Source organism: Acomys minous (genome assembly GCF_964271855.1).
Source record: "Acomys minous genome assembly, chromosome: 7".
NCBI classification, from domain to species: Eukaryota; Metazoa; Chordata; class Mammalia; order Rodentia; family Muridae; genus Acomys; species Acomys minous.
Window position 1 is genome coordinate 4814387 of NC_140488.1, and position 22806 is coordinate 4837192.

The window sequence follows — 22806 nt, forward strand, 5'->3', positions numbered from 1 at the left end:
GCCTTTAGGTAAGGGACACTACATCTGGGGACGGAGGGGCTCCAGGTCCCTAGGGCTTGAGACCATTTTGTGGAATTCTTAGACCTTTATGTAAGGGACTCTACTTCCGCCCGTCTGCTTACAACAACTTCAGATAATCTGGGTCAGATGGTCTGGTGTGAGCTGCATCCAGCAGACACCAACGTGGGGCCCCTCCCTTCAGACTCTGGGGCCTCAGTGGATAGAAGGCATTTGTGAAGTTCCCAGAAAGAAAGGGGCCCCAGGACATAGTCAAGACTGAAGTTCAGACTGGGTCTCAGGAGCTGCAACACATGTCCATGGCCACTGACAGTCAAGTGCAGTGTATCCTGCTGTGGGTCTGGCAACAAATCTCATGTGACTTAGAGGAAGAAAGGGCAGCTCCCCATGCTTCTGCATTCCCATCTGCATCAGGGACCTTGGGGGTTGGGGTGTCTCAGAGCCATTTTGTGAGATTCCTGGAAGGAGAAAACCTTGATTCACTTTTGAAGCAAATGGACGAGAGCTTAGGGTGGGCTGAAGGGGCCTCTCTCAGGATAGGTGGGCCACAAATAGTGCTACTTCATGGAGTGGTTAGCAGGCCAGCCATGAGGGCTGTGCCCAGGGGCTCCTCCTTGGGGATTTAGCACAGGAGCCTGAGAGCAGACTGTGATGGCTCTGGTCTAGAAACAAGCACTTCAGATCATCTGGGTCACATGGTCTGGTTTCCCTGAAAGGGGATCCCATCATCCCCAGGGTGAGAGTCAGACCTGAGAGTGGATGGCTGAAGACACAGTGCAGAGAGAGGGCCCCACAGCTGTACCCTTGTGGTGAGGGGACACTGCCAAACAGGTTCCCAGTTGCTAGAGTCAGCCCTTTGCCCAGTAGGGCACTGTAGACAAGCACACAGGAACTATTTTTAGAGGACCAGTTATTCCTGACAGTGGCTTTGCATTCGGCATGTATGTAGGACCTGAGACATGACAGCAGAAGCCCCACCCCATCTAGAAGGCACCCAAATGGTATTTCCACCGATGTGTACTTGGAAGAGCAGGCCAACCGCACTCCCTCTCCAGGAATACAGTGCATGGTGCCATTTGGGGACTTCAGAAAGAGGAGGGGACCAAGTGTCTGTAAGTCAAGTTGTGAGCTCTGAGTGCTTCCCTGAAACTGTACCACAGACAGAGAGTCTTTGCAGGCAGACAGGCAGACAGGCAGACAGGCAGACAGGCAGACAGGCAGACATGCAGATAGGCAGACAGGCAGACAGACTGGGATAATCAAGCTACTGTGTATAGGTTTAACAGTGATGAAGGAAACTAAGGCTGACTTGTATGAGTGATCCCCTCACCAAGCTTCCTCATCTGCCTTCTGGGACCTCAGGGTGAGGGCAGGCGGGGAGGGTTATAAGTGATGTTTTGTGGTTCTGAGTCCTTAGAAGATGCCTCAGTACTGACGTACAGGAATGAGATCCTTGTCCACTGATTGGTCAAGCAACAGACTACATCATCCAGCCCTTCTTTCCTGGATCTCGCAGGCAGCAGACAGGGGGTTAGAGCCAGAAGCTACAGGGAAATCCCATGGTCCTTTCCATAATGGCAGCTAATGTGGGCTGTCCCCAGGATTTGTTTTTCCTTTGGGTTAACCGGGTGGCCAGGGGTTGGACACACCAGTGCCCCACACAATGTGGATCCCTCTCACCTGGGAATCGGCAGCACTTGTCTTTTGTAGCTGTCAGTTTGGCCTTTAGGTTGCCCTGTAGTCCTGGGTTTCCTGCTAATCAGAGGCAGTGTGCAAAACAGGACGCTGCCATCTTGGAATCCTATGTTCAGGATTTTAGACACACCAAGATAGAAAAGATGTTTTCTTCAAGGCTGCCAAATACAAATAGCCAAAACACTAAGAATGTAGCATTTATATAATTCCTGGTTGTGTCATGGTTCTTCTTGCTTCAGGTAGTTTCTTGCATATACATATACATTTATATTATTACATATATATGCAAAAAATTAATTATAAAAACAAAAACAAACCAACAAAAAAGAAACTGTCTCACGTTTAGAGGCATAAGCCAGCTGTCAAAGCAGTGACACCTTAACTCAGTCAGTATACAAAGCTTTTTGACGTGGGAGGCATGTAGTTTGTAGGTTTGTATCCCTGTTCAACCTTGGGCCCTTACGATGACCAATAGCACCAATAGATCTGAAATCAAATTGCCCTTTGATATCACGTCTCTTGTGGAAGCCCCACTTTTAAGGAAACTGGCTGGCAATTTTAGAGCAGTGTGACATTATTTTTCTTCACATCAACCTCAGATTGTTGCATATCTAAATTTAGATCAGTAAGGACATGTAATCTATTTTTACGAAAAATGAGATTACATAGTAATTTTAAGGAGATATTTGTCATCTTGAGTCTTAGACTGTCTTTGTAAGTAGCTTATTTTATCATCAGGGGGGGTCACACTGTGACTGACTATGTACACCAGGCTGGCCAAAACTCATAGAGATCTTTCTGTTTGTGTCTCTGTTGTGCTGGGATTATAGGCTTCTGTCACCACCTCGCTGCTTCAATATTTGATCTCAATTGCACTCAAAATCTTTAAAAATCTTAAGCAAAAATCATGCAAGGAAACAAGAAAATTCTAAGTCTTGGGTCAGTTGTGTCAATTTAGGCTTTAGTAAGCACAGCCCTGTCTGTCATGTTTTTTTTTTCTTTCCTTTTTTTTTTTTTTTTAGTTATTGTCAAATTGCATAGGAGGACTCTTTTTAGAAAGAGCTGACTCATAGCTAAGGAGTTTTAAATTTCAGTTGCAATCAATTCTATGGAGAAGAGGTTTGTTTGTTTTGCTCTTTTGTTTTTTTCTCTTTATTTTATAGTCGCTAACTGAGCCTCACATCTCTTGGATATTTTACTGCTTTCCCCATGAACTCTCTTAGAGACGGTACAGAAAATTATGATCACCACTAAGCACACTGCAATCAAATCTGTAATACCAACAGTTAAAACAAAGCCAAAAAAGATACAGGACCCTTCTCCTATGGCAACTCATAGAGGGACCATAGCATTCTCTACTTTAAAAAAAAATCTGGGCAGTTAACTCCATTCCCCAGGTTGGTCTAGAAGACTGTTGACCTCCTAGTTCTGCCTGTCCAACCTGCCATGTGTCGCAGCCATCGTAGCCCTGTAGGAGTAGAGCCCACAGGCAGCTTGGAGCAGCACCTGTGAAATGCTCTGGCCCACGGAGGCATGTGCGCTAAACCAGCTTGTGTGTCTTTTGAACCTTGGAAGTTTGGGCTGGGGGAAAAAAACACTATTGTTAAGAAACTGTTCTTCTCTTCCATCTTTCTAATAGCTAAAGTTTGGGAAAGAGCGTGAGCTAGGGGCAGGTATGGCAGATCAGTTAGAGGCAGTCAGCTCTGCTTTGTGGCCTGGAGCCTCAATTGAGAGGGTTTTTTTTTTTTAAATATAGGTTTTAGACAAAGAAATAGAATCTACATTATATGACTGGATGACATCTGGGCAGAAAAGCTGCAAGCAGAGAGTTACAAGACTTAGAGTTTCATGGGTGGGCAATAGGTGTAGGGGCCAGTTGGCCTACAGAAAAAATTGGCTGAAGCAGACATGGGGACATTAGGAACCTTGGCCTGGCCTCTCCTAACTGGCTGTTCCTATCTGCCAGACCATCTGCTGCTCAGCTTGACCAGCAGAGAGTGTATTTGGACTTTCCCAAGGTGAGCTGATTGTGTTGCCAGGGAATATTTTTTCTGTTTAGGCTAGTGTGTGCTTAGTCTGGAATCTGGGTTCAGCCCTTGACTTGGTTGAACACAAAATGGAATTTCCTTTGTAAAATGGAGTCTTTTTTTTTTTAAGGGAGTTTGTTTGGTCCTTACAAACAAGATAGTTTAGACTGAGGGTTTTATTTTACACTTTAACCCGTTAGTGTGTGTCTGTAGATGCTGGCAGATACCCTGAAAAGCTTATTCAGTCTTTGTCATATAAGCCATTCAGTTGTAGAATAATATAATTATCTGTATCCTAGATGGCATTAAAAAGAAAAGTATAAAAACCCAACATCTACAGGAACTCAGAAAATGCCAACATCAGGTTGTTTCAGTTTTCCTTAGGGATTTTTAATGATATTCAATAATATTACAATTCCTGGCGCAGAGACCCTGAGTTCAATTTCCAGCAACTAATCATGTGGTTCACAACCATTTATAGTGAGATCTGGTGCCCTCTTCTGGCGTTCAGGCACACATGCTGTCTAAATAACAAATACATCTTAAAATTTTTTTTTATGATCCTAAGATACAGCTTATATTTTAGCCCTTTGAAGTCACATAGTATCTTTTCTTTGGCTGTTTAGCTTTGTTTTATCTCTTTGTCCTAGTGTCAGATGGTCTCCTGACCCAGGACAGGTATGTTGGACGAAATCTTAAAACAAGCATGCTTGGGTTGGGAGACGGGTTGTCTAATCCAACTCCAGAGCCAGCTCTTTAATAGAGTACTACAGCATGAAGCAATAGAATTTCAACCACAATTAATGAAAAGAGATGGGGAAGAATACGCCATTCTCACGAAAGGAAAAGCCTACCCAGAGGGCATTCCAATTCAAAATATCTTTGCACATTATACAAGGGCACCCAGATTTATTTAGAAAAAAAACAAAACAAAAAACAAAAGCAAAACCAGAACAAACTTGTTATTGAAACTAAAACCACACAACGATGCAGACACCTCAATTGTGGGAGAATTTAGTGCCCCACTCTATCCAATGGACAGATCACTGAGGCAGAAACATAATAGAGAAACAATGAAACCAACAGATGGAATGAATCCAATGGACCCAATGGTTATCTACAGAACTTTTCACCCAACACAAAAGAATATTTTTCTCTTCTTAGCACCAGGACCCAGATCCGCCTGTCATAAAGTTCTTCTTGTAGGTTTCCAGGACCCTGTGGATCCTTCTATTTCCCCATTCTTCCATGTTACTCTCTCTTAAAGTCTCAGTAGGATGTCCTCTCCTCTGACCCACTTTCCTGGTAAGTCAAGTTTTTCATGGGACGCATCCCTTAGATTAGTGTCTCGATATAAGTGAGTATATACCGTTTGTCTCTTTTTGCTTCTGGGTGAACTCACACATTATGATAATTTCTAGTTCAATACATTTGTCCACAGATTTTGGGAACTCCTTGTTTTTAATAGCTGAGTAGTATTCCATAGTGTAAATGTACCACAGTTTCATAGTCCATTCTTCTACTGAGGGACACTTGGGCTGTTTCCATGATCTGGCTACTATGAATAAAGCAGCTATGAACGTGGTTGAGCATATGTCCCTGTTGTGTGGTAGGGCATTTTCTGTGTATATTCCCAAGGGTGGGATAGCTGGGTCTTGAGGAAGCCCTATTCCCATTTTCCTGAGAAAGCACCAGATAGCTTTCCAAAGTGGTTGCACTAGTTTGCATCCTATCAGTTCTATCCTCCCATTCCACCCTCCTGCTTTCACTGTATTCACCTCCCCTAGGTCTGAGATCAAGCTGGACATAGGCTATCAAGTCTCATCTTGGTAGCCTGCTTATTCTTTCTTTCAGTGCCATCAGGCCACCCCACCAAGGGGAGGTGCTCAAATATGGGGCACCAGAGTCTTACTGTGCTTGCTCACCTGGATGGATGGCTGATCATGGACACCTTCTCTGGTAACCTCACATGGCTCCCTCTACTGCCTTGGTATATATACCCTTCCCTCACCAGGCAGGTTCATCTTCCTGGGGAGGAGACAAGAGTGAAGACAGAGCCCATCTGAGCACCCCTAGTGTGTTTCTCAAGACTGGCAAGAAGAGCAGGGGTCCAGTCTTGTCTTAGGGATTCTGAAGGATGTCCTATTGACTCCTCACAAGTCCCCTGCTGACCTCCATCAGTGACATCCATGCTTCAGGTCAAGGTCAGCGATGATCCCCACCTCAGAGTTCCCCAGAGTAGGAAGTCAGAGGTGGCATCTCTGGTCCACAGTCTTCCCCACCACCAGGCCCAGCTGACAGTAGGGAGAGCTTATTCATGCGCTGACTCAGATGTCTCCTTGCTCCTCCTTCTGGCCCTGCTCCCTTACTTCTACATATCTTAGGCCTTTCTCCCTGGGACAAGTCCGGCTCTTCTGTCACCTCAAGTACTGCAAGCAGAAGCAAAGATGCCCAAGGTAACAACACCAAGGAACCCCAGGACTGAGGGAGAGTGGAAGCCCTCCTGTGCTGTGTAGACCAAGAATATGGGCCCCGCTCAGTGGCAGGCTGCACTACCGCTATCTAGAGCCTCTATCTAGAAAGTGATTCTCAGGTCCAACCTGTGCTGTCAGTTGGCCCTGATAGCCTGGCCATCCCACCACCCCTGCCCTGGTGAACCCATAAGGGTTGACGAGGATCTCATTCCTGTATGTCAGTGCTGAGGCATCTTCTAAGCACTTAGAACCACAGTCATTACTTATAACCCTCCGCTCATGCCCTCACCCTGAGGTCGCAGAGGGCAGATGAGGAAGCTTGGTGAGGGGATCACTCATACAAGTCAGCCTTAGTTTCCTTCAACACTGTTAAACATATCCACAGTAGCATGATTATCCCAGTCTGTCTGCCTACCTGCCTGCATTGCCTCTCTGTGTGTGGTACAGTTCCAGGGAAGCACTCAGAGCTCACAACTTGATTGACAGACACTTGGTCCCCTCCTCTTTCTGAAGTCCCCAAATGTCATCATGCACTGAATGCCTGGAGAGGGAGTGGGATCGGCCTGCTCTTCCAAGTACACATAGGTGGAAATACTATTTGGGTGCCTTCTAGATGGGGTGGGGCTTCTGCAGTCCTCTTTCAGGTACTACATACATGCTGAATGCAAAGCCACTGTCAGGGAGAACTGGACCTCTAAAAATAGCTCCTGTGTGTTTGTCTACAGTGCCCTACTGGGCAAAGGGCTGACTCCAGCAACTTGGAACCTGTTTTAGCACAGTGCTCCCTCAGCACAAGGGTACAGCTGTGGGGCCCTCTCTCTGCACTGTGTCTTCTGCCATCCACTCTCAGGTCTTACCTTCACCCTGGGGATGATGGGATCCCCTTTCAGGGAAACCAGACCATCTGACCCAGATGATCTGAAGTGCTTGTTTCTAGACCAGAGCCATCACAGTCTGCTCTCAGGCTCCTGTGCTAAATCCCCAAGGAGGAGCCCCTGGGCACAGCCCTCATGGCTGGCCTGCTAACCATGCCATGAAGCAGCACTATTTGTGGCCCACCTATCCTGAGAGAGGCCCCTTCAGCCCACCCTAAGCTCTCGTCCATTTGCTTCAAAAGTGAATCAAGGTTTTCTCCTTCCAGGAATCTCACACAATGGCTCTGAGACACCCCAACCCCCAAGGTCCCTGATGCAGATGGGAATGCAGAAACATGGGGAGCTGCCCTTTCTTCCTCTAAGTCACATGAGACTTGTTGCCAGACCCACAGCAGGATACACTGCACTTGACTGTCAGTGGCCATGGACATGTGTTGCAGCTCCTGAGACTAAGTCTGTTCTTCAGTCTTGACTAAGTCCTGGGGCCTCTTTGTTTCTGGGAACCTCTCTAATGCCTTCTATCCACAGAGGCCCCTGATCGGGAAAGGAGGGGGCTCACTGCCCCATGTTGGTAGCTGCTGGGTGCAGCTCACCAGACCATCTGTCCCAGATTAATTGAAGTTGTAACCAGACCAGAGTTCCCACAGTGCAATCTCAGGACCTGTGCGTACCCTACAAGCTACTCACTCATCTTTTCCTGTGGGAGTGCCTAAAAATGATGTCTCTGCTGGGTTCCCCAGAATGGAAGGAGAGGGGGTTCATCCATATAGTGTGTGGCATTTAGAGCTAGGCTGACCACAGGGACAAAGCTGTGTGACTTCCACACCCCTGGTACTCAAAGAGAGACATTTAGGGTCCTTGCAAATGGTGTACCTGAATTCAGATAGATCAGGGTGGCTTTCTCCATTTAAGAAACCTCACAAAATTGTGTGAAGGGGAGGCATTACGAGTGCTAGGATGCCTGACAGATCCTCATCTGGGAAGTGGGGTTCTGACTGTGAACCTCCAGGTGCAGTTCCTTGAGGTAGAGAACCACAGCCTGCTGCTAGAGCTTTGGCTGAGCACTTGCTGATATTGCAGGAGGAAGGTTCAGTTTCTACCACTGACATGCAGACTCACAAGCATATGTAACACTTGTAGCACCCTTTCTGTCCTCTGGGGATACCACGGACACGTGCAGAACACTTCACATGTAGGCAACACACTAATACACCCTTAGGAGTCATCTCTGTCTCTCCTGACTAGAGAGGTGGAAGAGGCCCTGCCTAGGAGCTCTAGGCCTCACCTTCCCATGATTCTACCCTGTGTGTGAGGAGGAACACGTGCAGAGGATAGAGGTAAACCATGCCCTACACATGCTGTGTCCTCTGTAACTCTAACACCAGGGCAGGCTCACTATCTGCGTATTTTTCCTTTCCTGTTTGGGGGTGATGGGGATACACCCTTTCAGACTGTATGTGTTATCCTAGTGTTCAGTCACCGAGGAAACCCCAGCCCGTGTCCTCCATGCCAAGTCCAGCAGCACAGCAGCTTGGAGCAGTTTTCCCTTCTCTCAGCCTTAAGTCATTCACACCGCCCCAGGCCCTGTTCCTGGTTAGTAATTCTGAGACCCATAAGAGCCTTGGTTTACTCCACCGACTTGGGGCTACTAGCCGACGGTGACCCCTCGGCAACATTGCTGCACTTGTGCTGTGAAGGGAGTTCTCACCTGTCCTCCTGACAGGGTTGGGGCACTTGAGTGACACCACTTCCTAGAAGAGGGTGGACCAGCCTTAAGGCTGCCTGCTAACCCAGGACTTCTAGTCCTCACAGAGCAGCTAGTCCTCAAAGAGAGCATGCAGAAGAAATTGCTTTCACCTTCCCTTCCTCTTCACTGCAGTTAACCAGAACAGGAGACTAAAACTGAGGAAGCAATCAAGATCATTTTATTCTGTTTGTCAGGGAAAGGCCAAGGCCTTCCCCAGTGCCTGGGAACGTCCACTTAGAATGCCATGGTAGCCTGAGAAATAGCACAACTTAGATGGAAGTCATTCTCATTTTTTTACACAATAATACCCTTCTCTTGATGTGGATGAACAACAGCAAGGGCATTGCTAAATCCATTTGCAAACATAAGACATCCCAGGTTCATGAGCCTTGTAGTAAAGGTAGCAACATTCTATAACAACAAGACAACCTCAAGCCACCCAGACAGGACAGAGTAGAGGGAAGAACAGAAGAGAGTGGTTCACACAGCTCCTCCCACCCTGTGTCACATGATGGTGTGGTACTTAGATGACTGACTCTGCCTGTACTGGGGTTGGATGGGAACTGCCAGTGTGGGAAGTAGAACGTGTGCAGGGCAGAGCCAGAAGGGCCATCTGCCCGGTCCTCCTGGCCTAGACCCTGTCCATCTCCTCTCTCAAAGCCTCTGCATATCTAAAGGGGTAGGCTCTGGGATCCTGCTTAAAGATGCTGGCAAAAAAATTGAGTAATTTCATCTTGGTGGTTTCAGCGCGGGCCCTTGGGCCGCATAGGAACTCATAGGAAGGAGGATCGCTGTCAGGCTCCTGCCTGTCTTCCAGATACCCTTCCTGCACAAAATGCTCCATGATGAGACATCTGAGCTCCCCGTACATGAAATGCTCACTGCCCACATACAGCCCCATGTTGTTCAGTACGCGCCACAAGGCCTGCTCACTAGTACAGTTGTCCTCTATGAAGATGATGCACAGCACGATTAGTAGCAGGCCTGTCTTGGGTACGCCTGGAAAACCATGCTGAGTCCCATGGTAGGTGATCCCAAGGGCAAGGGCAACAGAGTAGATGTGGTCCAGGGCGTTTCTTTCCACTATCTCCAGGCCAAAGAGCAGCCTCAAACAATCAGAGGCCTTAGAAAAGATGACAGGGTAGTATTCCTTGCAACCGCGGAGGACTATGCACAGAATCTGAGCCTTAGATGTCAGCTGCTTCATAGTGTACTTGAGGAGAAGGAAGTGAACTACATCAATAATCTTTCTGTTGAGGACACCTTGTGAGGGAGAGAGTGGGTCAGCCAGTTTTGTTACTAGTCTGCCAGAAGACTCAAGAGATGATGCCCTACTGACAGGGCCCCTGGCATACTCAGGAGAGGAGGCTCTTAGGCCACTGGGGAGAGCCCAGCGTATTGCCAACAGATGGATGCCCTGAGTGGGTGGCTGTGGCCTCCACCTCGCCTGCCTCAGCTCCTGTGATGTGGCCAAGATCCAGGCCCCTTGCCCTGCTTTGGGACTGAGAGCTGTCTGGTAGGTTGCCTGTGTGTCTGCTGTCAGTTGGATCCATGCTGATATCCTTGGGAACACAGGAATGGACTTGTTGCAGCTCAGAGGGATGAAGACTCACAGGCCTGCAGGGGGAGAGAAAGGATGAGTTGAATCTGACACCTGTAGCCTGGGCAGCTCTCAAAACCTGCTGCAGGGTTTTGTCTGGGGGTTGCCCTTTGCCCAAAGGACTCTGGTCCTGCATGCGCCTCTGAGTGCAAGGATTCTGACTGTGGCACACTCCCACACATGGCAATACTGTACCCTGACATGATGGCTGAGCCTGGGGCAGGGACCATCAAGCCCTGTGGTGGAATCTGCAGTGATGGCCACCCTGCCTGGCCTCCGCTCTGCTCTCTTACGAATTTCCAAAGTCCATCCAAAGTGCATCTTAGCTCCCGTTCCTAGAAAACCAGTTTCCTTGGCAGGAGTGGCAGCTCCCACTCAGGGTTCCCTAGGCACCAGCACAGAGCCATGCATGCTTTATGCAGTCCTCTCTCTGGGGGAAGGGGCCTTCTCACATGTTCATTAATGACCATGACAGCTTACCTGGTTGCCAATACCTACCACCTCTGTCAAAGACGCCTGGCTCCCTCTTGCCTCCAGCGGTACTCCCTGCACCAAAGGCTCATCTTTCTGAGAAAGGAGACAGAAGTCAAGATGAAGCAGCTCTGGAAATGCCTGGCAAGGATGACTCAAGATCCAAAGGGTGCCTGCATTGGTGGCGCTTGCCTTTAGACCCAGCATTCAAGAGGAAAAGCCTGGTGGATTGTTTTGAGTTCGTGGTCCACAAAGTGAGTCAAGGACAGCCAAGGCTATACAATGAGACAGTGTCTTGAAAAACGAGAAAATAAAAAAGTCAAAACAGCAGGCCCCTGCATTTTCCTGCAGATTCTGAAGACTAGACTATCCACTCCCAGGAACTCACCCCCAAAACCATTGCAGGAATTTAGAATGCGATGTCTATCTGTCACTCTTCCAGGAGTTTAACTACTGTTTTCAAAGCTACAAGGCCGTGTATACAAACAGCATAGTATGGCAACAATTCTTAAGGCACCTCAGAAAATGGCTCTGAGTGGCCCCTCCTACCCAGTTCAAGAATACTTGAAACCCAGCTTTAGAAACACACTTCCCCTGAGGGCCTGAAATCAGACACACCTGATTGACACTCTCCAGTCCAGAAACCTGACAAAAGTGCTTCAACCACTGGGAACCAAGAGAGGACCTGTCCCCAGATATGAATTTGGACCTTCCCCCAAGGACTGTGGCTATCTGAAGCTAAGAAAAAGGAGGAGGCACAGTTCGGCTGTGTCCCGGTGTCCACCTCGCAAGGCAGGAAGGGTCTTTCTTACATAAAGTACCTCAGGAGGAAAGGTGGGGCGGGTGAGTCTTTAGCCAGTCTCATTCTGATGGAAAGGGAAGACATCAAGAGGAACAGGTAAGATGAACACACACCAGGTATAATTCAGGAAATCCTATTTTATATAGACATAGCTGGGTCATGTACACGTCACGAAAGATCGGTCCCCACCGTGGTCCACAGGTTACAGCACCAGCTCATTTCTCCGGCGAGGGTTTAGGATCTCATGGAGGGGAGGAACTTGACCTTAGCTGGAGACATCTGTGAGGCTTGTGAGTTCCCAGGCTGGACACATCCAGGTGAGAAGTCCAGGGACTATTTAAGGAAACTCCAGGCCAGCACACAGGCAGGAACTCACAAAGCCTTCCCAGGACTGCTATTACACAAACAGCCTTGAGCAAGGCTCTCAGTCTGAGCCCCTGGCCCTCTTTCCTGGATGAAGTTGAGCAACTTGACCCAGCTCATCTGAGGAAAGGTCGTGTGTGTCAAGATTCAAACTGAGAACTGACAGAGTTTCACTGTCCAAACACAGAATTCCAGGACCCTCCCTGCCCTCCTGCAGCCAGACTGGTTCTTTCTACCTCAGCTGGTCAGATATGCCTTATCATGCCTGCTCTCCTGTTTGGGCCTATTTCTTAACCTTTGTCCCAGTGACCCTGAAATCCAATTTTAGTTCTGCTGGTCTCTCATTTCCCCCCTCTGACAAGTCCCCTGAAGGCCCAATCACGGGTCTCCCTGAAACTTATTCGCTGAGTTGGCCTGCTACAGGGACAGGTATTCCTCTGACTTGGCCTGTTGTAGGGCCAGGTACTGTGCTCTCATGACCATTATCTGGATGGCACCCACTTTTTGCTTGATATGAGGAGGACACAAAGCACGACTGGTTTAAACAGAGCTAAGAGCTTTTTTTCTTGTGGCCAATTGTCCCTCCTGCCAGAGAGCTGTCCTTGACTCAGTATTTCATGCTATAAAGTGGGACAATGGGCAATGTCATTCTCTTCTGTAACTTTTTTTCCTGGTTACATTAGGGGCGCTGTTATTGGGGCCTAGAAAGGCTGAAAAGCTAGTCAATGGCTAGGTAATGGGGCACTTACCAAAAGCATCTGTTTAGCTGATCCAGCTGAAGAGACAGGGAGTAGTCACATCTGCGAGACTCGTTTACATCAACTTCCAGCAGGTCCAGCTCTCAGCAGCTCTGGATGGAGTCTGTTAGCCAGGTAAAAAACCTGCTGAAACAAATACAGACTAGGGACAAAAGTTAAAGTTGTGTCTATAAGACATCTGGGGTAGGCTTATGCCTTTGAGACCCAGTAAAAGCATGGACATTCTTTTCTCAGTCCAGAAGACTTGGTATGCAGATTGGACAGACTTGTTTCTAGCATGATGAGAGGCACCCTCAAGTCTATATTCAGAATACCACCCAAGGGAAATGAAAATCTTGGGCTTGGGACTGATTAGTAAGTAGTCAATGCTCCAGCTTATCAGAACTTTTATCCCTGATCTCTCCAACGCCTTTATCATGAAGTGGTGTTGCATTTTTCACATGATTTTTAGCGTCTAATGAGATGATCATGTTTTGTTTTTCCTTCCATTTTTTATATGATGGATTCCATTGATGGATTTTTATATGTTGAACCAACTGTGCATTCTGGGGATGGAGCCTACTACGTCATAGCAAATGATATCTTTGATGTGTTCTTGGATTCTGTTTGTGAGTATATTTTTCATCAGTGTTCATAAGGGAAATTAGCCTGAAATTCTTTTTCTTTGATGGGTCCTTGTGTGTTATAGGTACCAGAATGACTGTGGCCCCATAGAGTGAGTTTGGCAATGTTCCTTTTGTTTCCATTTTGTAAAATAGTTTGAAGAGTATTGGTAGTAGCTCTTCTTTGAAAGTCTGGTAGAATTCTGAGCTAAAATCATCTGGCCCTGAGGCTTTTTTTCCCCCTAGTTGGGAGACATTCAATGACTGCTTCTTTTCCTTAGTGGTTATAGAGGTATTTAACTTGTTTTCCTGATCTTGATTTAGATTTGGTAAATGGAATCTACTAAGAAAATTGTCCATTTCCTTTAGCTTTTCCAATTTTGTAGACTACGGTTTTTTTGTAGTAAGACCTAATGTTTCTTTGGTTTTTTCCCCCCAGTGTCTGTTGTTCTGTTCTGTTTTTCCTTTCTGATTTTGTTGATTTGTATATTTTCTCTCTGCCTTTTAGTTAGTTTGGCTAAGTGTGTGTCTTTTGTCTATCTTGTTGACTTTTTTATCAAACAGCCCCTTGTTTCTGTTCACTCTTGGTATTGTCCTCTGTTTCTAGTTTGTTGACTTCAGCTTGAGTTTGATTATTTGCAGGCATCTACTCCTCTTGGGTGTGTCAGCCTCTTTTGTTGTGAAAGCTCCCAGAGGAGCTATTAAGTGGCTAATATGGAATCTCCCCAATTTCTGTATGAAGGCACTTAGTGCTAAGAACTTTCCTCTTAGTACTGCTTTCATTGTGTCCCATAGGCTTGGGTATGTTGTGCCTTCATTTTCATTGAATTTTAGACAGTCTTTAATTTCTTTTTCATTTCTTCCCTGGCCTGGTTGTCACTGAGTAGAGAGTTGGTCATTTTCCATGATTGTGTAGGGTTTTTGTTATTTCTGGTGTTGAGATCCATATTAATCCATGGTTATCTGAGAAAGCACAATGGGTAATTTCAATTTTTTTGTATATGTTACGGTTTGCTTTGAGACCGACTATATACTACGAGTTTTCGAGAAGGGTCCATGTGGTGCATAGAAGACAGAATATTCTTTTGTGCTTGGGTGAAAAGTTCTGTAGATAACCATTGGTTCCACTGGATTCATTCCATCTGTTGGTTTCATTATTTCTCTATTTTGTTTCTGCCTCAGTGATCTGTCCTTTGGTTAGAGTGGGGCACTGAACTCTCCCACAATTGTGGTGTCTGAATTGCCATGTGCTTTAATAACAAGTTTGTTCTGGTTTTGTTTTTGTTTTGTTCTGTTTTTTAATAAAGTTGTGTGCCCTTGTATATAGTTCAAAGATGTTCTGAATTGGAATGCCCTCTTGGTAGGCTTTTCCTTTGGTGAGAATGACATATTGTTCCCCATCTTTATTCATTAATTTTGGTTGAAATTCTATTGCTTCATGCTGTGCTACTTTATTAAAGAGCTGGCTGTGGAGCTGGATTAGACACCCCATCTCCCAACCCAAGCATGCTTGTTTTAAAATTTCCCCCAACATACCTGTCCTGGGTCAGGAGACCATCTGACACTAGGACAAAGATAGAAAACAAAGCTAATCAGCCCAAGAAAAGACACTATGTGAATTCAAAGGACTAAAATATAAGCTGTTCCTTACAATCTTAAAGAAAAAAATTCTATTTAAAGATGTATTTATTATTTACACAGCATGTGAGCCTGTATGCCAGAAGAGGGCAGCAGATCTCACTATAGATGGTTGTAAACCACGTGTAGTATTGAATATCATTAAAAATACCTAAAGAAAACTGAAACAACCTGGTGTTGGCATTTTCTGAGTTCCTGTAGATGTTGGGTTTTTATGCTTTTCTGCTTAATGCAACCTACGATTCAGGTAATTATATTATTCTACAATTGAATGGCTTCCATGACAAATAGTGAATATGCTTTTCAGAGTATCTGCCTACATCTGCAGACACACACAAACGGTTTAAAATGTAAAATAAAACCGTCAGTCTAAATGATCTTGTTTGTAAGGACCAAACAAACTCCCTTTGGAAAAAGAGACTCTGTTTTGCAAAGGAAACTCCATTTTGTGTTCAACCTAGGCAAAGCCTGAACCCAGATTCCAGACTAAACACAAAATAGTCTGAACAGAAAAAATATTCCATGGCAACACAATCAACTCACCTTAGGAAAGTCCAAATTCACCCTCTGCTGGTCAAGCTGAGCAGCAGGTGGTCTGGCACATAGCAACAACCAATTAAGAGAGGCCAGCCCAAAGTTCCTAATGCCCCCATGATTGCCTCAGCCAATATTTTCTATAGGCCAACTTGCCCCTACACCTATTACCCAACCATGAAACTCTAAGTCTTGTAACTCTCTGCTTGCAGCTTTTCTGACTAGATGTCATCCAATCATATACTGTAGAAGGCATTTGTCTAAAACCTATTTTTTTAAAACCCTCTCAACTGAGACTCCAGGCCACTTCCCTGCACCTGCTGCATCAGCGCATTGGAGGTGTGTCCTGGTTTTGACCCTGCAATATAAAGAGATCCTTGCCACTGCATTTGGACTCGGCTCCTGGGTGGTCTGTTCAGAGAGTCTCTCAAAATTTGTGTAGAGCATTCATTGTTAATGACTCCAAATATGCCTACTTAAGATAACCAGAGCTGAACACTTAATATTCCTTTCAAAAAGGAGATAGGTAAGAGGAGTGACCTTTCCTGGGAATATCGAGTCCAAATCCAGCCCACCTAGGAAAGCACTCACAGCCCAACCCACAAGAGCTGCTGCAGCAAACACAAACAGGCTCCCTCTTCTCCACTGCATTCAGTAGTTTTGCTAACAGTTTACATTTCACCCAGCCCTCAACTTGTCTATCAGCTTACAAGACAGGAGGCAGACCTGTCACTGTTCAAGTCTCCTACCTTGGCTTGCAAGCTCTGCCCACTATGCCTATATCATCAGCCTCAGCTGCACCTAAGCATCAAGCCCTGCCTTCCACTATTACCTAAGTCATCACAGCCCCACTCACAACACCTCCAGCACAAGCTACCTCAGGAGAGACAGCTTCTGTTCTCCCACCTGCAACTACAGATCTTTAACTCAGCACTCACAGCTTCTCCCTGAGAATGTACAATGCTTCACCGCCCCATACAGACAGGGTTCTCATCCCGTGGGTCACGACCCCCACAACAGCTATGTATGTTGAGGTTCCATTTGTAACAGTGGCAAAATTCCAGTAATGAAATATCAACAAAACACATGAGGGACTGTGTTAAAGAATCACAGCATTAGGAAGGTTGAAACCCACTGCCCTTCCCTGACCTTTGCAACCACAGCCCCCACCCACTACTCTATCTCAGCAGGTCACAATGCCCCACTGCTACAGGTGTTCTCTGCCAAATGAAGGTCAAGTGAGGATTCAGCCTTCTGCCCCCTCCTCAGAAAGTGACCACTCACATCATAGCCTTGGCCTGGTGCTCTGCATTCCCTGCTCACTTATCTCACCACTCACACAGCCCAGATCACAACAACTGCCACAGCAGAAACAGCCCTGGGCCCCCTTCTCCTTCAGCGGTTCTGGGCAACATTAAGTAGGGATCAAAAGTTATATTGACACAGTCCAGCACTGAGCTAAAGGCCAGAAGACCTCAATCAAGCCCTGCATCAGCAAGAGAGCTCAGCCCACCACTCTTCAGTCAGCTCTCACAACCCCACACTAGTATACACCTACACAGCCATGTCCTGCTCTTAGGGTAACCCTGCCCCCTCTCAGGTCAACATCCAGAGCCCAGCCTAATTTTGTAAGTGATCTCCTAGCCTCCCACCCTGGCAGCCCCTTACCTCCACACTGCAGGATCCGAAACCACACCCCCAACACCTTACCACTTCCTGCTTCCCTAGTAATTTAGTGGGCCCAACACATCCAGGTTGACCCTCACACCTCTGCCTCAGTCTGTCTACCTCCCTGGCTCAGCTCTAAGTGCTCCAGAACACCGCCCCTCCCCCTCCCCTGCCACCACCTGTTCCCAAGGGTTTCCACAGTACACAAAGTTTCCTTCTCTAACTCTTACTAGGTCCAGATCCACCCACCCTTCCACCCTAGCATACAAGCCCCGCCCACCACTATTGACCTCAGCAGTCACAGCCCCACCCACAAGACCAGCACCAGTCCTCCTGCTGCAGGGCACCCTATCCTTACTTCCAAGTTTCCTCATAGACTCCTTCTCCATTCAGTCCTGGCCCAACCCTGATACTCCTTTTTGACTTCCTTCTGGGCCAGCTGTTGTGGCCCCGTGGCCCCTCCCTCTTTAGAGGTCCTCAGGATGAGCCTGATCCAATGGTGCCCCTAATGGTTAGAGCAGCCTGCTCCAGTCATCTCACAGACTGTATGTCTACAGAAGACCAAACCTCAAATCTCAGCACTCAGGAGGCCAAGGCAGGCTGAGAACTGAGTTCAAGGCCAGCCTGGTCTAAAAGTGAGTCCAGGATAGCCAAGGATACACAGAGAGACCCTGTCTCTAGGAAAAAAAAAAAAACGAAAAAAGAAAAGTGGGAAAGCAAAAAGAAAAAGAAAAGAATAGATGTGTCAGGGGCTGGACAAAGGCACCTGAGTGGATGGTTGAAAACTTCCCTCAACAGTTTTACAGGAGCAGCTTGCTCAGGCCTGAACAATGGTACTCTGTGGTGCTGTGCATCCCCTCACCTGGTGTGGGGGTCTTTCGACTTGAACCTGGATGCATGGCCAGGACACTGTGAGCTGGAGGCCTGTGCTGTCTGGTGACCACAAGGCTCAGCCCAGAATGGGACCCTAAGACTGAAAGCCTTGGAATCCACTTGAAGCGAAGGAAATAAGGAAACTCTGGAGCAGAGTTTGTGCCCTTTGCCCTCCTGTGGCTGTGGTCTCCCTCCTGGAGGGTCTCAAGCAGTGCTGGGTCTGCCCCACCTCCTGCCACCCACTCTTCCTCCTTCCTCCTGAGTGTGGAGGCAGGCAGGTGGCAAGCTCTGTGCTGCTCCTCCTGGGCCCTCCCCTTCTTGCCATTAGGCTGTGAGCTCAGTGAGGAGGCCCAGGTCACATGGCCTGTGTGCCCTGAAACTCCACTGACATTGATGCTCTGCTGCTTCTCAACAACATGCTGAGCAGCAGGGTTTTGCTTAAGGACAGGCCATGCAAACCTGGGGTTTGGTGCTCTTGTGCCTGTCTGTGCAGTTTGAGAGTCTGGGGTGGGGGAGGGGAAGTGGCACTCACTGGATAGGATGGAGGCTTCTAGAGAAAGGCTCCACAAGGTCCTGCCAACAGAAGTGGCCTAGCCTGAGGGAACACAGAGGAGGGAGTATCCCCTTGCCCTATTCAGGTGTCACAACTGTGTGAGTTGACATCAGCATAGAGACAGTCAGTGCTCTGATTGTCCTGCCTGCTGACTCACTCTGAGGTCACTGCCTCCAGTACCAACCCTAACTTCAGCTGAGAAGCACTTACAGAAGAAACCATGCTGCCCCTTTGGTCAACACATTCTGGACTGTTAGGTCCAAAGACATCTAGTTCCCCTTCACCAAAAGGAACCATTTCCCTTCTGTCAGGCAAAATGTGTAGATAGCTGTGTCTGATGCCTATGAGCACAACAAAACTCATGTCGGCTTCCTGGCTACTTCAGTATAACAAATGTCTATTTAAAAGTCAGTGAGTTGGGAAAAAAACCACACAGGAAGGATTACTAAGCATGGTTGCTGGGATCTCATTGAATGACTTTCTTTGTATAGATAAGGTTTCTTTCTTTCTCTTCTCTTCTCTTCTCTCTCTCTCTCTCTCTCTCTCTCTCTCTCTCTCCTTCTTCCTTCCTTTTTTTCTTTTTTCTGAAGATAAGCTTCCTCTGTGTACCCTTGTCTGTTGTAGATCCACATTTTAGAACTGGCTGGCCTTAAACTCACTTAGATCTGCCTGCCTCTGCCTCCCTTAGTTCAGAGATCACAGGCATGCACCATGACACCTGGCCCTAAAATCACTTTTATTGTTACATTAAAAAGGTACCACTGCACTTAATCCCAGCACTCACTCAGAGGATGCCAAAGCAGGTGGAACTCTGTGAGGTCAAGGCCGGCCTGGTCTACAGAGTGAGTTCCAGGACAATCAGGCCTAAAACAGAGAAACCCTGTCTCAAAATAAGAAAAGGCATCTTTTTCGAGTCAATTTCCACACAGCCAAAGTTCCTATCTGATCTAGGGGCTATCTGGAAAGAGCCATCACCTCAGGCATATGAGACTTCCTGGGTTGCCAGACAGGTCAGAGCACCGGGTTTTTGCAAAGGCTCTGAGAAAACTTCAAGAGAACAACACAAAGACTCTGAGATAATGATCACTGACCAAAGGCAGACTCACAGCTTAACTGCTGTCACTCCAGATTCAGGTTAGATACAATGGGTCTGGCCAGAAATGTACAGCTTCACCCCATCTAATTGTTATGCTGTGACTAACTTCATTCTGCCTTCTCTTAGCTTTCCAGAAGTGCGAGGAGGGCAGGTCTCTGTCGTTAGATCTGCAGTTTCTCATCATCAGGCCGTGTTTGTTGTGCCCAGAACTCTTAGCAGCCTACAAGGTTGTGTGGAGTTGGAAGCTCAATCTCTACTCACCAGGCTGCAGCTGAGCCACCAGAACCAAGTTTCAGACCCCAAAGCCCATGCTAGAAGCCCATACCTAGGAGAGAGGAGCAGGATATATTCCAAAATGGAATTCTCCTCACTTGAGTAGGACAGTGTGACTACTGTGGGCTCAGAGGAGCCGGGGTGGAATGGTACTGAGAAGGCAGCTAAGTAAAGGCCCTGTCAGCTCACTCTCACAGTGCAGACTCTAAAGGCAAGGCAACATTGAGCCACCATTGGCTTGCAGAACATGGCCCACTCTGTGCTGTTTCCAGATCCATCCAGACTGTCATGCCCTCATGATGGGGATGGTAAAGAGGCTCTCCCTCCTGTGGTGCACCCAACCTTCCTGACATGGCCCCAAGTATCTCAGTATTTAGGGAAATGGAGAACTGCAAGGAAATGCCCTCTGATCTAAAGATCTCCTGCTGTACTGTGGATTGCACAGATAAACAGCACTTAGTGTCTGTGCCCCGCCCCCCACATCATGTGTGCTTCCTCATGTTGTTAATCCAGCCCACACTGAGGTAGTGTATGAACAGCATCCAGGAGACCAGGTGCCAAGTCCAGGGCCAGGCACTGAGTCAACACTGATGCCCTGGCGAATGTGTGATGAAAAGGGAAAGCCACTAGTCCTTCTGCAGTGCAAGAGCTCTGTGGAGAGGTTTCCCCAGCAAGGAAGGCTGGCTCCCATCCAGCTATTTCTTATCTTACAAATCCTAAATATAGCTCTGATTCCTTGAGTTTGACGAACATGTATTAGGGGGGCAGGTGAGATGGCACATAGCTGCAATCCCAGCACCTTGGAGACAAAGAAAGGCAGATCTTTGTGAGTCCCAGGCCAATCTGGTCTACAACGGGAGTCCAGGACAGCCAAGGCTACCAAGAGAAACCCCATCTCAATAAGCCAAAAAAAATGTTAAGTGGAGGATATTTTGTAGCAAGCCTTTGCAGGTTCCTTTACAAAGTTTCTAGTGTCTGTCTTCCTCATGTGTCAGGCAATTTCCTACCCCATGGCACTGAGAGGAAAGGCCTGCATCTCCTTGGCCAGGGTACAGTAGTGTCAATCTCTTAGCAGACAGGCAGTAGTTTGAGGTGTGCTTATACAGGGCTAAGAGATGCTTGGCTCTGAACCCCGGTTGCTACTCAGAAATTTCCTGGTAACATCTGCAGAGGGCAGGGACCCAGGAGAATGGAATCTCCTGCTTCCAGATACCTGACTAATGTGAGGTGACACCATAGGGTCAGTAGCTATAGCCTCATGCATCCAGTTCGCTGAGGGCACAAAACTGTGGCTGCTGTCCATGGAAGGGCAAGGCTGACCCAAGGGTGTGGAAGCCTGGGCCTTCAGATTAGTTCCAAGGGTCAGATAGCATAGCAGGCAGACTCTTGGCTCAACTATAAGATGTTTATTCGGCACCACGAGATTTGTTTTCATGTAGTAAGAACTGAAACTGGCCTATTTTCAAAAAATGGTGACTTTTTCCCAGTCTTTAGTGCACTGGGATTTCATGAGCTTGTTTTGTTTTTGAATGGTGCGCAGATTATACTTGTGTTATCTGTATATTGCTCCTCCTTGTCCATCTCTTCCTCCTCTTCCTCCCCTTCCTCCACTTCCTCTCACTCCTCCTCTTCCTCCTCAGCGGCCTCTCTTAGGGATATGGTTGAGAGGTTAGCTTTCATGATGGAATGGCAAGTCTACATAGACATCACGTGCCAGAGGTATGGACATCACATACCAGAGGTATGTTGTGGAGCTACCTGGTGCAGGCACTGCCCCTTCAATCTTACGAGTATCCGATGGAGGAACCGTCCCATGATCAGATGTGCCCTCTCTGCTCAGGCCACTTGTCTCCTGAGGTGGGCAGTTGTCAGGGGCACTTACAGGGATGTTGCTCTTTTTCAGTGTACTAGAAGGCCCTGGGGAAAAGCTGCCTGCAGGTGTCTGTTTGTTGGGAACCCCCTGTTGGGACTTCATGCCATCTTTCTTGGCCTTATGTTTCTGAGGGGAATGTCTGGGAGGTAAAAGCCTCATCCATTTGTGGATGTGGCCCTGCTCTTGTGAATGGAGATTGTGCCTAGCTCACCACAGCCACATTAGTCAATTTGCTCCTGACAGTATTCCCCAGGAGCTCTGGCTTGTCCCTCTGGAAGTTGGAGTAGCCATAGATGTAAAACAAAATGTATTAGGCTAGCCAATTTGAAACACAGCTGTACTGACCACATGACATCCTACTGGTCTTTTTTGTGATGCAGAGAATGACAGAAGTGACAGGTGAAAGGTGTGCTGTGCTGTGGCAGGACCCCAGTAAAGAGAAATGACTCATGTGTAAGGTGGTGATACTGTTGGACACTAGAGTTCTCTTGGGCAGTAGGGGGTCATTGTGAGAGACCACTTGAGGACCACAGTGTTGATGCAAAAGCACAAGGTTTATTTCTGATGAGCATCAGGGGGCCTAAGCACTCACTCGGGAGGGAGGGAGGCATATCCTGAGTCACTGTTACAGACTTTTTAAAGGCTAAAACCGCAAAGGTTAGGAGGGGCTGCATGCCCTATGTTAGGATTGACTCTGGCTAGGGGTGCTTGTCTAATTATTATTGGCTACTGCAGGGGTCGTTGGCCTCAGGAGCTGTTCTTGGCAAAGAGGGGTGATGGGGAGATTTCAGAGAATTTCCTTAGTTGAAAGTGTTTGTCTTGGTTGGCCAACTTGATCTCAGAAACTGAAGCTGAGCTGGCCTTCA

General features: G+C 47.3%; 2 protein-coding genes across 2 annotated transcripts in view; both read right to left on the bottom strand.

The window, feature by feature from the left end:
- The window catches only part of LOC311601317 (uncharacterized protein), a 318508-nt gene that overhangs the window by 56624 nt on the left and 239078 nt on the right, over positions 1-22806 (bottom strand). The gene's annotated exons all lie outside the window — the stretch shown is intronic.
- LOC311601927 (melanoma-associated antigen 10-like) lies at positions 9216-10043 on the bottom strand (the record flags this gene model as incomplete). Its single annotated transcript, XM_084789688.1, has 1 exon — positions 9216-10043. The coding sequence occupies one exon, from the start codon at positions 10041-10043 to the stop codon at positions 9468-9470; it is 576 nt and encodes a 191-aa protein (XP_084645814.1). The 3' UTR covers positions 9216-9467.